The 17,267-nt window shown below is 37.8% G+C and overlaps 1 protein-coding gene across 3 annotated transcripts in view; it reads left to right on the forward strand.

Moving 5' to 3' along the window:
- The window catches only part of Rap1a (RAP1A, member of RAS oncogene family), a 78,710-nt gene that overhangs the window by 59,105 nt on the left and 2,338 nt on the right, over positions 1-17,267 (forward strand). For all 3 annotated transcript variants that reach the window (XM_060392927.1, XM_060392928.1, XM_060392929.1), the window contains exons 3-7: positions 2,275-2,343; positions 6,465-6,521; positions 8,207-8,347; positions 10,751-10,894; positions 16,031-16,146. In XM_060392927.1, the coding sequence (XP_060248910.1) occupies positions 2,275-2,343; positions 6,465-6,521; positions 8,207-8,347; positions 10,751-10,894; positions 16,031-16,117 (498 nt within the window). In that variant the 3' untranslated portion in view covers positions 16,118-16,146. The remainder of the gene's footprint in view (positions 1-2,274; positions 2,344-6,464; positions 6,522-8,206; positions 8,348-10,750; positions 10,895-16,030; positions 16,147-17,267) is intronic.

Raw genomic sequence — 17,267 nt, forward strand, 5'->3', positions numbered from 1 at the left:
CACATAAACATAGGTACATATAAATAAGATTGAAATAACTTTTTTGCCAAGTTAGAGATGGTGAGGAGAGGGAACCTATGAAATATGTGGACTGTTATATAAACAGATTGGGTAAATGGAAACAAGAATAGTAGTGGGAAAAGGAAAAAAAAGTTAATTCCATAGGAGCTAATAAGACTATTGAGGGAGAGAATAGGAGAGGAAAGCCCAGGGCTGAGTTCTGAATAGTGTCAGCTGTTTGAAGATAGGTGAGATTGAAATATCCAACATAGAATAAGGTATCTCGTATTTTAATGTATAGATGTGTCTCCTTGACTGCTCAGAAGTCAAGGGAGAAAGAGGAATAGTGCATGGTTGCATATCATAAAAGAAGCAGATTTGATCTGGTGATGTTGCCACAACCATGCTGGGTAGAGTTGAAGAGTAAATGAGAATAGAGGAAATGGAGTTACCATGTAGACAGTTACAGTCTGATTGTGAGAGCGAACAGAGGAGTGAGGAGACGCTAGAGGGGATTTGGGGCTAGAGGGCTTTCTGTTTTGTTTGGGGATTGGATGTAGCAGAGCATGTTCGTGTCTTGGACACAGTGATTCAGTGGCAAAGAATATAATGACAAAAGAGAAAAGGAAGAATCAGAACCAATATGGAAGCCAGAGGAAGAAAATAGAAATTGATGGGAATGAATGAGGTAATCATGAGAAATAAGAGGACAAGATTGAGAGGAATAATGAAGCTTATTCTTCATGAAGAAGTATTGATCAGTGTGAGGTGGTTTGTGGATGTGTATAGGTACAGTAACATCAAGCTTGGGGTCAGTGCTTAGGCTTTCCTGCCAACTGTATCTAAGCGCTTATACTAGTGGAGGACAAGTACAAAAGGAGGACAGGACATCTTAGCACTGGAACCTCATGTACTTCGTGGACCATATTTTGAGGACCTCTCGTCTAAGATAGACTTTAGAAAGCCTGTATCCTCAATACATACTTTTTCCTAAGTTATGTCTATAATTAAACCCTTGATAAAAATGAGAATCAAAAGACTATAGACATGAAGAGATGGCTTAGTCTCCGCACACATGTGCCTACACACAGTTGAGACACAGTACAGTGGTAGAATGTTTGACGAGCATGCCTGGGGCCTTGGGTTGTATCCTCAATACAGGGATGAAGGGAGGGAGAGGATGATTAAAGTTTTTACTGTGATTAAATACTGAAGTTCCTTTAAATAATTTAAGTGTAGATGACCTTAGTCTGCATATGTATCTTTGGTTATAGGCAAGAGTTTTATAGATCCTATTTTAAAATTGCCTAGGAAATATCTCAGAATTATCTGTACTTGCCATTTATTGAATGATAAGTGTTCCTTCTAGTATGTATTCAAGATACGTTCATTCGTATACTGCACATGAAAGTATGGTATTCTCCCTTAACTGGATGTCCCAAGGCCCTCAGTTAATTCCTAAAACCATCGGTTTTACTGAACTCGTATATTCCGAATAGTTTATGTATTTACATATTATTGAATTGTATATATTCAAATTCCCAGTGCTGAGATGAGGTAAGCACTACCATAGCCAGCTTGGGTTCTTTAATTCTTTGCTTTCCATGAAGACTTTACACACACACACACACACACACACACACACACACACACACGAGTGTGTATAATCTTCATATTTTTGTTAGAACTGTATATATTGTGTGTATCAAATATTCAGTTAGGGAGTGTGCTTTCCACTAGAAAGAGTTAGATTTAAGAATTAGGAAGATGATGTATTTTAAGTCCAGCTGGCAAATTGGAAGTATTTCTGGGGTACAACTGAAACTTAAATGTGATTACAATATAGAATTGAAGAAAACAGATATTAGTAATATGAAATATCCTGTTCTTCCTTACAGTTTAAAGTTATAAACATTTAGAACCTTTGTTTCTCTCCATTGAGACAAGAAGTTACATGTGGCTCTTTTATTGCTTAATGAATTAGAATCTTGCTGTCTGCATCCCTGTATTATAAGATGTAATATAATCGTGGTTTAGCAGTATAGTAGCAGTATTGTTAAGTTCTTAATATGACCATCCCTTTTTGTAATAAATGTCTTCTTAGTTATGTATACATTCTTACTAGATATAATGCTGATGCTGTAATTTGTGTTTATCCAGAATCTCAACACAATTTTATTTATTCTTTATAATCCTTAAGGTTAAATAGCACTTAAGAACATTTTGGTTTTCTTTCAAGTCTTTAACTCTGGTTTGTTTGTTTTCTTACCTCAGACAGTTCAGTTTGTTCAGGGAATTTTCGTTGAAAAATATGACCCAACGATAGAAGATTCCTACAGAAAGGTAAAATGCAAAACAGTGTGTGCACTTCTGAGTAGTTCTTACAGCTTTCAAACTTGGTCCATGGAATTTACTTTTAAAATAATTTTGAGAAATGATAGAAATATGCTGTGTCTGTTTTTAGAACTCTGACCTGGATAGACATTCCTCACTGAATACTGCTTAAGAGAGCACCTCAGGAGGGGCTGCTGCTGCTTGGTAGTTCATTCTCGCTGTGCGCGTGTCCGGGGGAGTTTAAGTACAAACATCAGAAGTGAATAATAGATAGACTTGTAACTACTGTTTATAGTTTAACTACTGTTTGTTAACAACTGTAAGACCACTTTCATGATTGAAGGTATTCGTTAAGTTTTAGGTTTTGCTTGACTTAGAGGAAATTTGAAGATATTTACCTTTAGGCTATCAAAGTTAATTTTTAAAATGTGGGAAAGTGTAATGGGAGCATCTGTCATGATTCTCAGAGTCTGTGGAACATATAATAATCAAAAGCAACTCTAACACAAACTGTGGGCTGTTGCTGATAATAATGTAATCATTGTAGCTTCGTTGGTTGTGACGAAGTTCCACTCTGCTGCAGAATATTGGCAAGAGAGAAGGAAGCTGTGTACAGTGTAAGCAGAGATAATGTGGGAAATCTCCGTTTTTCCCTAATTTTGTGATGACCCCAAATTTCTCTTAAACAAATGAAGTTGGGTCAGGTATGTGGTGCACACGTTTAATCCCAGCACTTGGGAAACAGAGGCACGGAGATCTCTGCAAGTTCAAAGCCTACCTAGTCTACAAAGACATTATCTTTAAAAAGAAACAAAGAAGTGGGGGGAGAGAGAAAAGGAAAGAGTAAAATGTATTTTTAAAAGAAGCAAAATAGTCCTGACAAAAATATGTTCTAAGACCCGGTAGAACTATGAAAAGCTTTCATGATTTTATTTTCCAAGTATCCAGGTGAGGCTAGTATAACAAAATACCAGAAAAGAGAAAGGCTTGCTTTGTTGGGTGCTCTTTTTAGAATCTGCCTTTGATAGCACTATAACTTTCGTTGAATTGAACTTTTTAGATTGTACTAGCGGAACGATTTCATTCTCTTCCAAATTCACACAATTGAGCTCTAGATATCTTATGAAGCTGCAGGCTGGGTTCCTTATTTCCTGAAGACTCCCGCACAGATTTTGCCTGTTAACTGTTTGCCCCACTCTGGGTGGGGTGATGACTTTGTGGACCCACCAGAGGCACTCCTCCTCATTTCTCGGGCAGGGAAGCAAGGGTCAAAGAGCCTGTAGGGTGATGTGTTTATTTTTAGGAAAATGGTGCTCTACTGAAATTTCTCCCAAATAAATTGCTAGTTAAGTCTTTAACCATAAAGCAAGAACTGTCCCTAGGGCATGCTGAAGGAATAATTTTCGTAATCCCTTCTATAAAAATTTTCCAGGGTTGATAATTGATACTTTCTTTAGGCCAGTCTGTTTGAAGACTGGGAAAATGGAATTGGTATGCTTATATTTCACCTTCCACACAGGTTTTTTTTTTTTTTTTCTAAAGAGACTCTTAAACGTACACATATTTTAAAAATATGTGTGTGTTCTTAAGGAATAAATAGCTCATTGCTATTTAACACTCCAAGTTATCCTGATGTTGCAAATTTTGTGAATATTGTAGCAAAATTTTAACAACTTGTATGTAGTAAGTTGGCTAAGGTTCTATTCCTCGAAATCTTTTTTTTAATTTTAATTTTTTTAATTTAACTTTAATTAATTACACTTTATTCATTTTGTATCACCCTCTAAGCCCCTCCCTCCTCCCCTCCCAGTCCCACCCTCCCCTTCCCCTTTCTGCATGCATGCCCCTCCCCAAGTCCACTGATAGGGGAGGTCCTCCTCTCCTTCTTTATGATCTTAGTCTATCAGTTCTCATCAGAAGTGGCTGCATTGTCAGGGTTCTAGGTTATCTCCATGAATAGTCCTTGGTTGGAGTATGAGTCTCTGGGAAGTTCCCTGTGTTCAAATTTTCTTGTTCTGTTGCTCTCCTTGTGGAGTTCCTGTCCTCTCCAGCTCTTACTATTTCCCAATTCTTACATAAGATTCCATGCACTCTGCCCGACAGTTGGCCATCAGGCTCAGCATCTGCTTTCACAGTCTGCACGGCAGAGGCTTTCAGAGGCCCTCTGTGGCAGGTTCCGAGGTTGTTTCCTGTTTTCTTCTTCTGGCTTTCAGAGGCCCTCTGTAGCAGGTTCCTAGGTTGTTTCTTGTTTTCTTTTTCTTCTGATGTCCATCCTCTTTGCCTTTCAGGGTGGGGATTGAACATTTTAGTTAGGGTCCTCTCTTTTGCTTAGTTTGTTTAGATGTACAGATTTTAGTGGGTTTATTCTATGTTATATGTTTATATGAGTGAGTATACACCGTGTGTGTCTTTTTGCTTCTGGGACAACTCACTCAGGATGATCCTTTCCAGGTTCCACCATTTACCTGCAAATTTCATGATTTCCTTATTTTTCATTGCTGAGTAATATTCCATTGTGTAGATGTACCACAATTTCTGCATCCATTCTTCAGTTGAGGGCCATCTGGGCCGTTTCCAGCTTCTGGCTATTACAAATAAAGCTGCTACAAACATGGTTGAGCAAATGTCCTTTTTGTGTACTTGAGCCTCTTTTGGATATATATCTAGGAGTGGTATGGCTGGATCTTGAGGAAGCGCTATTCCTAGTTGTCTGAGAAAGCGCCAGATTGATTTCCAGAGTGGTTGTATAAGTTTACATTCCCACTAGCAGTGGAGAAGGGTTCCCCTTTCTCCACAACCTCCCCAGCATGTGTTGTCACTTGAGTTTTTGATCTTGGCCATTCTCATGGGTGTAAAGTGAAATCTCACGGTTGTTTTGATTTGCATTTCCCTAATGGCTAATGACGTTGAACATTTCTTTAAGTGCTTCTCTGCCATTCGATATTCCTCTACAGAGAATTCTCTGTTTAGCTCTGTTCCCCATTTTTTTAAGTGGATTACTTGGTTTGCTGCTTTTCAGCTTCTTTAGTTCTTTATATATACTGGATATGAGTCCTCTGTCAGATAAAGGGTTGGTGATGATTCTTTCCCAATCTGTAGGCAGTCACTTTGTTTTGATGACGGTGTCCTTTGCTTTACAGAAGTTTTTCAGTTTCATGAGGTCCCATTTATTGATTGTTGCTCTTAGAGCCTGTGCTATTGGTGTTCTGTTGAGGAAGTTTTCTCCTGTACCAATGAGTTCTAGGATATTTCCCACTTTTTTTTCTAGCCGATTTAATGTGTCTGGTTTTGTGTTGAGGTCTTTGATCCACTTGGACTTCAGTTTTGTGCAGGGTGATAAGTATGGATCTATTTTCATTTCTCTACATGTAGACATCCAGTTGGACCAGCACCATTTGTTGAAGATGCTATCTTTTTTCCATTGTATGGTTTTGGCATCTTTGTCAAAAACCTCAAAATCTTTTTGCATACAATTTGACCCATTTAAGGTGGTACATTGAAACCCAATCTCTTCTTTTGTTGGAGACAGTGTCTCTCTATGTCACCTATAGGGCCTTAAAGAACTCTTTCTGCCTCAGCCTGAGATTATATAGTTAAGAACTACTACACCCAGCTTGGGTTCTTTAATTCCTTGCTTTCCATGAAGAGTGTGTGTGTGTGTGTGTATGTGTGTTAAAATTTTGTGTTAGAACTGTTACTTTCCATGAAGAATGTATGTGTGTGTGTGTGTGTGTGTGTATAAATTTTTTGTTAGAACTGTTTCTTTCCATGAAGAATGTATGTGTATATATGTATGTATGTATATACACATACATAGATATATATATATATATATATACACATATCTGTTAGATTTTTTTGTTAGAACTGTATGTACCATTTTTTTTACATTGCAAAAATTGTTGTTTTGCCTTCCAATAAGAACAGATGAACATCATTACAACAGTCAAAACAAAACTCAACTGTAACCATCCTGGCTTTTGGAATATTGCTAGTGTACTTGAAAACCCCTGTTCTTTATTGTAGTACCAAGTAGAAAAACACTTGATAGTTGTTAATGAGTACTTTGAAGAAGTAAAAGGGATACATGTTGATGTTGCTTTTTCTTTCTTTTGCTCCCCCACCCCTAGCAAGTTGAAGTAGATTGCCAACAATGTATGCTGGAAATCCTGGACACTGCAGGAACAGTAAGGATTCTTTCATTTTAATGCTTTTAGTCTCTGAGCAAGTTTTGTTATCTAAATAATTCTCTATGTAAAGTGATTATTCTGATTTTTTATTTTTAGTTCTCCAAATGTAAGCCTTCATAATTTTTCTTTGCAAAATTGTTTTGTGATGTGTTTGTTGCCCTCATGTCATAATTAAATTGTATTTTGCATTTACCTGGAGACTCTGAAGGTTGGGGGGGTGATGAGAAGCATTCTTTTTATATTGAAGTAAGGTATATGCTATAACTTTTTTAACAAGGTATTTAATTTCAGCATTTTAGTTAAGGTAGGTATCTCCCTCTAGTCCCACCCTCCTTAGACATATAGATAACTGATTGCTGCAGCTTCTCAAACTCTGTGATTCTCCTTGGGCTGTGTGTATTGGTTGATCGCTGCCTGGGACACGTTCTAAGAGCAAACATTAACTTCATCTTCCTTCTTGCCCTCCTGTTACCTACACGTGCCCTTAAATGTAAACCTCTATTCCACAACCCACCCACCCTCAAAAACAGAAGATGAGGAATTCTTTTCTCTGTAACATTTCCTTCGTACTTTATTTTTGTTTATCTCTGTGTGCATTCTTTAAGAGTGTGCTTGAGGAGGCTGGGGGTCTCAGGAAGAGCCCTAACCTGCTGCAGCAGTGCAGTTGTATTTATGTTGCTGATCAATAAGTAGCAGAGCCCTAATCTCAAGAGAACATGGAAGTCATCCTAGTGCTAGAATTTCTAATAAAGTTTGTATAAAAAATCCAGAAAATGTGTACAAAAGACTAAACTTGAAGCATTAGAAAGTGGATTAATGCTAGCTCGGCTGACATCTAACAGTGCGGTTGAGCACAGCAGCCAGGCGGAACATGTAGAACTGTTTGGATAGAGTGGACAGAATGAAGGTGGTGACAGGGGCATCAGCAAGCCAAAGAACCAGAAAGCGTAGGAAGTTTTGTGGGCTTGTATGTTTAATGGTAAACAGGTACAAAAATATTTTTTAATATCCTGTTATGAGTGTTTTCCTAATACTGTATATAAAGTCCAAGGTCTCTTTTTACTGTATATAAAGTCCAAGGATTCTGTTTTGTATTGTTATGGTTATAACATACAACAATGATTTCTCCAAAGAAGAGAAAGTGGGTTTCAAGCAAACAAAAGTCATTTTAACTTAGTGAGATTGTAGTTCTATAACCAATGTTAATTGTTAGTGACTCCAAAGAAGATAGTCACTGTACTGTTCTTAGATCTTTTCTAAGAATTGAAATTCAGGGAGAAGGGAGATTAAAAAATATGTGAGAAAGCGTTTTCAAAAGAGTCTAATCTAGGGTTGGTATTGTACTGGTTGTCAAGATGATAAAACATCAGTAGATAGTTGAGATGGCCATGCTGGATGACTATAACTCAGTACTTGGATTTCCATCTTGGATTGTTTCTACTTGAGTGGTAATCAAATATAAATCTTCCAAACAAAATAAATTAAGGTTTGTATATTCAAGGAATTATGTCAGCAAACACAAACATTCACTTCAGTTTCTAGAAACTAGTATAAAGTCTTATGACAATATTTAATTTGAAATGTAGGTTCTTATTTGAGATTTTTCTGTTTAAAAATGTCCTAGCATACATTAAAAAACTGCATTTATATTTATAATTGTTTTTTTATTATTATTATTATAGGAGCAGTTTACAGCAATGAGGGATTTGTATATGAAGAATGGCCAAGGGTTTGCACTAGTTTATTCAATTACAGCTCAGTCTACGTTTAATGACTTACAGGACTTAAGAGAACAGATTTTACGGGTTAAAGACACAGAAGATGTAAGTATTCTTCTCTATATAAAACATATTGCTCTTTCGTTATAGCCAAATAGAAGTGTGTGCTTTCTCATCGGTAGAAGGTTTGAAAGGAAGCCAGCACATGCCAAAAAGAGCCCCTGAAAGTAAATTTTGGCTTTCAGAATTAATCTATAAATTATATGGGAGATATTTAGAAAATGAGGATGTATATGGCAAAGTGAGCATTTTGCCATGTGGATAAAAAGTATACTGGAGATGAGGAGTCAGATACGTCACAGAAGAAGGAAGATGAGGTACTCAGGTTGAGCTTTGAATATGAGCAGTAGTGTTCAAAGAGCCATAATGATTAATGTTCCTGTTTCTAAAAGTCCGTCTCTACATGTTCTTTGGGTTGCATTGGTGTTTTAACACAGTATCTTGCGATAGCCCACGCTAGCTGTGGACACAGGGATTACAGGCATGCATCGCATTTGTTTGTAGCATATGCCTTTTTCTTATCTTTTGTACAAGTAAAATAAAATATATTTTACATATTTACATCAATTTGAAGTCATAGGAAAATTCCTCTTTAATTGTATAAATTAGGATAGAAATTTTCAGTTGCACCTTTCTGGTTTTACGTATTTTTTTAATGGGAGTGTATTCATCTGCTTAGGACCTTAACCTTGATAACATTGTAGGTAGGAGAAATTTGTGCCATATGACCCCATGACTGCCTTTAGTGAATAGTTTTTTCTCATTGTATGACTGATTTATCCAAAGTTCTGTTTCCATAGAGCTAATTACAGATCAGTGAGTTCTGGTAATGTTTTTTGTTTGTTTGTTTGAGACAAGGTTTCTCTGTGTAACAGCCCTGGCTGTTCTGGACTCACTTTGTAGACCAGGCTGGCCTCAAACTCAGAGATCCACCTGCCTCTGCCTCCTGAGTGCTAGGATTGAGGCGTGTGCCACCACTCCCGGCTTGAGCTCTGGTAATGTTAATGCTTTTTATTCCATCGGTAAAAGAAAAAAAGATGGAGTTGAAGGTGCCTAGACTGTTTTGTGTAAACTGTTTTGGGTAGAAGGTTCATCGTGTCTGTAACATGCTTTCTTTTGTGTAGTGTCATATTGCCTTACAACCTCCTGGCTTTATTTTCTGAACTTTGGCTGAGGAACCCAGCACAGTTTGTTAGCTGTATGTTTTACTGGAAGTAGGATGTTGTATTTCAAGATAGTCAAACATCTGTGGTATAGTAAAAGGGAAGATACAGCCGCATAATGGCTTTTGTGTAGGCGTGTGTGTGTGTGTGTGTGTGTGTGTGTGTGTATGTGTGCAAGTGTGTGTGCATTCCATATGGTGAGAGGTGCCCACCAGGTTAAAAGAGGACCTTGGGTTCCTTGGAGCTGGAGTTACAGGTGATTGTAGGTTATCTGACATGAGTGTTGGGAACTAAATTCAGGTCCACTGAAAAAACAGCAGGTACTCTTGACCACTGAGCTATCTCTCTAACCCCACCCTACCCCGCACAAACATTTATTTGGGGAGGGGCTATCAGTCCTTGGCCTCAGCCTTTCTCATGGCTGTAAGCATCCGTAGCTGCACACCTCCCTGGTCATGTCCTGCATGAACTTGGTGTGCTTGGTGAGGCACCCATATCGCCAGCTGTGCCTCGGCTTGCTGATAGTCTTTGTCACCTTGTGGCACTTGTTGAGGCCCACAGCCATGAGGTAGTGCAGGGCCATGGCTGCTACTCTACTTTGGCGGCTGTGACAGAAAGCTCCAACTCCTACTTTTATTATTAATCCTCCTTAATACTCACCTAAATAGCCTTCAAGTCTAATGCTATAAAAGTAGAAGCTGCTAATATTGTCTTGTTACTATTCTTGGCATTTATTAGACTTGTGAGATGAAGCATTTAAACCACTTAGAACCAGTGAGTATACTGTCTCCTCTGTGGCAGGGAGTTCCTTTTCCTTCAATTTTCTACTTAAAATCAAGCCATTTGTAGTAATCCACATGAGAATTTTAGGGTCATTTAACTACTGAGAGATGGCTCTGTAGGTAAAGCACTCACTGCTCTCCTAGAGGACCAGGGTTCACTCCTCAGCGCCCACATGGCAGCTCACAGCCATCTGTAGCTCTTTCGCCCTCCCTAGGCACAACACATGAACATGGCACACAACATCCACACAAAATTAAAAAAAGGATCATATTCTTTAAAATAATTGGTATATGAACCTCGTAGGAGTTCTTCCATATTTTTTGGCTTCTCTCTTCCCCTTCACTCTCTTTCCAAACAACATACAACACCCTTTTTTTTAAGTGCGTGGTGATGCATACAGATGTAAACGGTATGTTTCAGTAAGTAGCAGGTAATTGCTTTTTTGTCAAGACAGGGTAAGTAATGAGTATGTAAGTCATTTGATTTTTTTTTTCTTCTGCAGGTTCCAATGATTTTGGTTGGCAATAAATGTGACTTGGAAGATGAGCGGGTAGTTGGCAAAGAACAAGGCCAGAATTTAGCAAGACAGTGGTGTAACTGTGCCTTTTTAGAATCTTCTGCAAAGTCAAAGATCAACGTTAATGAGGTAACCTGCAATTAACTGTTGGACAGTACAGACACACGCCTTTTTATTTTTCTTTGCCTTAAATTCATAGCCAGAATTTTTTAGAAAAAAAAAAAAAAGCTATCTCGATTTTAATACCTTGTACAAAATAGTAATTTCTAGATACCATATTCCTTGCCTTCCATGACATCACTCTCTGCTAGTTGTAATGCAAACACCTAAGTTTACTTTATTGTCAAAGGCTGTATATGAAGTCTTGCTAAGCCTTTTAAATGATATGCCAGAGCTAGCATCTGTTACAGCTACCTATCCAGATGAATATAAATAGGTGGGAAAGTACAAAAGGAAAGTACAAAATTATTTGCTTTTTGATTCTTGCCTCACTTTTGATGCATGTCTGAAAGTGTGGAGTCTCTGTGAATACATGTAGTTCAAACCACTTAGCCCTTTCAGGTTGGTAGTCCAGATGCACATGGCTAATTTAAGCACTCCACTATTTTAAGATCTTAACTGTGGGCTGGAAGGCTTGGCGAATAGGCTATGTGCCTCATTTTAAAGAGCCAGTAGTTGACCGAGTCCCTAAAAAATTCGTGCATTTCTCAGATTGCTACCACCAATCAGGTAAAACCATGAAATTCCTTTTGCTTTTGGGACTTTACCAAAAACCTTTGAAAAAAAAAGAAAATAAATGGTGGCAGAAAGGCAGATTAAGCCTCTTGTCCTCTTCTGTGGCTTATGCACTTGCCATTGTAGCATCTCAGGTACCTAGACACAGGTGAGAAAAGAGTCGGTTTGGTCACCTGGGTTGGGGTTTCACTGACTTTTCCTCTCTGGCCTCTATTCTTGTAGGTCACTTTTCACAACTATGCTTATAGACTCTTATTTTAAATACCTGGTAAGGAAAGACTCAGCTTACTACAGATTCTGTTTCTTATACATAATCAAGAATGTAAAAGCTTGCTTCTTTAAGTAAAACCACTTTTTAAAAAGTACAAAAAAAAATCTGTTAATTGCATTTATCTGGCAAACCCATCGAGTAACTGTTGTGTGCTTGGCACTTCATTCTGCAACCAGGTGGGTGCCATCCAGACAGAACTGTTTCTGCTCTTAGGAAGTTTACATCCTAGCTGGGGAGCAAGTCCTGCTGAGAGCTGCCATAACAGTTTTTTGCTATTCATTGCCAGGTAAATGAGAAGAAATTGATAGCCATTCAGCCATCCATTCATCTTTCTTTGTGGTAGAATTAGAATTTTCTGGAAGTTGTTTTTTTGTTTGTTTGTTTGTTTGTTTTAATGTGGCTATAATAAAGTTTTAATGTTTAGTATAGTTTTTTTTTTTTTTTTGAAAGAATGAGTGAGCAAGAAAAGGAGCCAGATGTGGTGGCATACACTTATAATCCCATCATTCTAGAGGCCAAAGCAGAAAAGTGAGTTCTAGGCCAGCCTGGGCTATGTAAACAAGACCCTAACTAAACAAGAATATTGTGATGGAGACTGCATTACAGCTGGTGAAGGCCCTGAGTAGTAGAGTTGTGGTGCAGTGTCACCTTAGGTAAGATGGTTGGCCTTTCAAATCGGCCCCTTACTGTGTGTGTCGCCCGCACTGCTGTCCATTTCCCAAGTTCATCAAGTGTGCGGGGCTGAGTTGCACCAGAGTCCGTCACACAAGACCTCTCCCCATAGGCTCCAGAGTTGAGTAGGGAGGAAGTAAGTATTCTCATTTTTTATCATTACCTGAGTGGGAACCTACACACGCTATTAAACCTCCTGGGGTTGCAGTTTCTAATGCAGCCTAATTGATTTATTCACAACAGTCTTATTAAATTTTATATAGGGGTTTAAAAAACAATATAAAATGTCATAGTCATCATGATAGTCTTTACTTTGAAAACCACACAGGCTCCATGCTAGAAATGAGAAAATAATTTGAAGTGCTTGTTTTTTTAAGGTTTCACTCTTTGTAGCCTAATAATTTAGCTGCAGTAGTTGCAGCTGGATAGTTCATAGTTGTTCAGACAACTTAAGCTGCTATGTAAATATTTGTATGGTTTCTGAATGCATGAAGATAGAGGAATAATAATTTCATAAGATTCAGTTCTTGACTTTAAATTTGAAAACAGACAAGGACACAGTGTTTAGCCAGAGTCTAATTCTCTATGTTCTGCAGGTAGCAATAGTGCACTTGCATTACCTCAATCTTAGCCCCAAATTTCTTGTTCTTTGCTGAGGCTGGAGTAATGATTGGAATAAAGACATCCCAATTAGGAGTGGGAGAGGGGTTGAGAAACTCTATTCTGTGTTCCCTCTAGATTTTTCTATAGTTCAGAGGGAGGAGGAAGAACCTAGGCTGGGGACTTTCAGCATTTCTAACCAAATATTATAGTTCGAACTTGCCCTCATCACTGAACCACCTGCTGCTGTGAGGTAGGCAATGTTTTCCGAAGAAATAATTTAGAATAATACTTCAAACGATCAGTTACCTGTCTCTGTAATGTGTGCCAGAAGATGGGATTGGCTGGTGTGAAGAAACTCAAGTAGGAAGTGCGTAATTTACTGTTCTGGTTTATATTTTTGTTACTTTGTATTAGAGCTTGCATGTTAAGCTTTGTGCACCAGTGAAGGCTTTTTCATGACTCATAAACTTAAGTTCTTGAAGGCTTCAGAGTTGAGAAAACATCTACCATTTTGCTTATAAATGTTGTAGTTTTTAACTTATCTTAGAAATAAGATTATAGACACTGGAATGTTTTTAGAAGATGGGAATTGCATAGATGGAACAAAAAGAAAAGAATATAGCTTTGTAATCAATAGGTTCTCTTAGTTTTTCAACAATTTAGTCTTGTAATCTCTGAGCCATTTGAAAAAGTAACAGATGATTTTCATCCTAAAGATATGTAGTTTGTCGTCTTTAAAAAATACCCAGGCTAGAATATAGCTCAGTGGTGTGAAGAAACTGAAGTAGGAAGTGCATATGTGTATGTGCCTAGCATGCACAGGCCCTAAGTTTAATTCTCCACTACTGCAAACAACAAAGAAGTAAAGTAAGTCAATAACGTTAAAATCTCTTGCTTTTGAAATTTACTTAAAATAATCTAAGAAAAAGAAAAATAGTCTGTTTATTATTTATTTAGATTCACTAGTTATTAACATTTTGCTGTATATTTGTGGAAATCAAATTTTTTGCTCCTATATATTTTAGTATGTGTATTCTTAGATCAAAGGCATTCTTTGGCTGGAGAAATGGCTCCATGCTTAAGACCTTTAAGGGTTTTAAAGGCCAGGTCCAGCACCCATGGCTCACGGCCTCCTATCAGTCCAGCTGCAGGTGATCCAACAGTCTGGACTTCACAAGCACCCACACAGATACATAAATAGAAAATAAAAATATAAATCACTAAAAAGAAAAATTAAGGACATTCTCTAACAAAAGCACAGCTATTAAAATCATTAAGCTAAAGATACAACTTAGCTGTAGAGGGTTTGCTACATGAGCAAGGCTTGAGTTCAGTCCCCAGCACTGCAAAATAAAAGTAAATTCAGGACACTTGCCTTCAACACAGTTTGTTTGACATGTGTTGAGATGTTACCAGTCCATCCCTGTTGTATTTCTTTGTTACTCAGATGAGGATGCTGAGGCCCTTCACTTTCATCCCAAGCCATTAGTAAATGAGCGCCTGCATTCTTACAGCAAAGAACCAGATTGCATCAGATTCAGCTGATGCAATCTATGTTTTAACATATTGTCATGCTTAATGTGGTAAAACTACACAGAAACACAGCAGAGCAAAAATAACCCACTTTCATGAAATAAGAAGTATTGTATTTTTGTATTTGATATTTTTTACTCTTCTAAAGATGATTTTCCAAGATTATTACTATACTATTTGTCATTTCAAATCAAGCATTAGTGGACTTTTCCTGTGTGTTGTCATTTTGACCATGTAGATGCACACTTTTAATCCCAGCACTCATGAAGTAAAGGCAAATGGACCTCTTGAGTTCAAGGCCAGCCTAGTCTACAAAGTGAGACCTTTAAAAAAAATTCATAATGGTGAACATCATGAGTTACCTGAAGAGAGAAATGCTTTTCCTGTCCTAGCCTAAAATGTACATTACCATCAAATGCAAATTGAGGAAAATTCTATACATTTATTAGACTTTGTTTTTAGAAATGACAAAACCCTAAAAGACAAAGACCAAAGAACTGTTCCCAGTTTTTAAAGGCTAAAAGCAGTTCATGAGGCAGTGTGCATCTATAATCCCAGTCCAGAGATGGAAGCAAGAGAATCAGACTTCAAGGCCAGCCTTGACTAATTGTCAAGGTTGATGTGGACTGGGCTTGAAATTAGGCCCTATCTCAAACAAATAAGCAAATAATAACAGACAGATGCTGCAGTATCAAGAAACAAAATGCAGGGCTGGAGAGATGGCTCAGAGGTTAATTGGCTGCTCTTCCAGAGGTCCTGAGTTCAATTCCCAGCATCCACATGGTGGCTCTCAACACTCTCTAGTGGGATCTGGTGCCTTCTGGCATACATGCAGTCATAACACTGTGTACATAATAAATAAATTAAAAAAAAAAAAAGAAACAAAATGCAGTATGAATCCTGATAGGGTCTGCCCAAGAGGAAACTAACTTTTTAGGGCCTCATTATGACAATTGACAAAGTTGGAATTTGCTCTCACGATAATACAAAGAAATGTATTGGTGTTTGAATATCTTGGCTATGATCAGCATTATATTTAAGTTATATAAGAGTATATTCTTGTTTTGGAAGATATATGCGTAGCCCTTTAAGGGCTCCTGCCACTATCATACAGTTAAAAAGAATTTGTGTTTGGAGAGAGAGGACAAAAACAGTAAAGGAAAAGTGGCAAACTGCTATTACTTGGTGGGTTTAGGAGGAATGGGGGGAAGGAAGTTCTTTAGTGCTGTTGCTCTAATTTTAAGTGCTCACTACCTGAGTCTTTTTTCATTGACTGCTGACTGTCCAAGATCAGGTACATATCCTTTATCATGAGTAGGTAAGTCCTGCTTTATTCTGAGACGTCAAAAGAAAACAGCAAAGCTCAGTTCTAATGGCAGAATAATTCTTAGTACACTCAAATCATTTTGTGGAACAAACAATCAGTTCGTTTTATTATTGTTTTTACCTAGATATTTTATGATCTGGTCAGACAGATAAATAGAAAAACACCAGTGGAAAAGAAGAAGCCTAAAAAGAAGTCATGTCTGCTGCTCTAGACCTGAAGTCAGCAGCAGCTCTGAGCCAGGTAAGATGCTTAAGTAGAATAAATGCCTTCCTCATTTTTCTCAACTTTTACCATTTCCCCTTGTATTTACTCTCCATATTCTGAGCTTCTATGTCTTGTACATGTGACATATACTTGTAGAGATACCTGTATTTGTTGGACAATTTGCCTCCTCTCCAGGAGAGTCTAAGCTGTGAGAGTGAGGACCATGTGTGATTTGCTCACCATCATGTTGCCAATACCTGCCAAAAAGTGGGTATTTGAGAAATAGTGCTAGAGGCTGGGTGGAGCACTTACCTAGCATTAACATGTCTGTTTGCTGCTCTTTGAACTTAGCATAAGCAAAAATACATAATGTGTTACATCTGCTATCTTTTACCCAGAGCTGTGTTTTTTAGAAGTATCCATTTTACATGTATCAATGGTTTATTTTTATTATGTGACAATAGTTTATTATTTGACTAAAAGGTGTTTTGCTATTGAGGTACTTTGGAATTAGTATGGATTTTACTGAGCCTAGCCTGGCAGCTCCCATCTATTATCCCAGACAGAGAATTAGAAGTTCAAAACCAGCCTGCCTTATATAGCAAAGTCATTCCAGTCAGGGCTATAGGAGACCCTGGCTTAAAACTAAAACAAGCAAATTATACAGATAGTTGCAGTTATCTGCATGGCTTATGTGTATGCATTTGTTAAGAAGCATAATGGCCAGTTCATAGGCCATACATATGGGTTCTTTAAGTAATTGTACCAGAGTACATGCCCCAGCATACATGCACCAGCAGTTCATAAGTTCCATGTCCTCCCCAAATTTGTATTTTCAGGCTTTTTAAACCTGAGCCATTCTGTTTGGCGTGTGGTGTTGTATCACTATAGTTCTACTTGTCAGTTCTCAGGAGTGGGTGACTCTCTCCAACAAATGCTTTGCAGTTTCATCAAGTAGTAGTTGACTTCAGGTAGCTTTCATTAAGAAATTCATGGCAGCATTTGCATTGCTAGTCTGGTAAAAGGCCAGACTCTGTGAGCTGATTGCTTGTTTTCTTTTAATTACATATTTAAATCCCCTGATGTTTCTTCTTTGTCAGCTATTAAGCCCAAACAGAATGCTTTCATACAGCAGATGTATGTTATCGTTTGAGGCT

Source organism: Meriones unguiculatus, chromosome 10, assembly GCF_030254825.1.
Source record: "Meriones unguiculatus strain TT.TT164.6M chromosome 10, Bangor_MerUng_6.1, whole genome shotgun sequence".
Lineage (NCBI taxonomy): Eukaryota > Metazoa > Chordata > Mammalia > Rodentia > Muridae > Meriones > Meriones unguiculatus.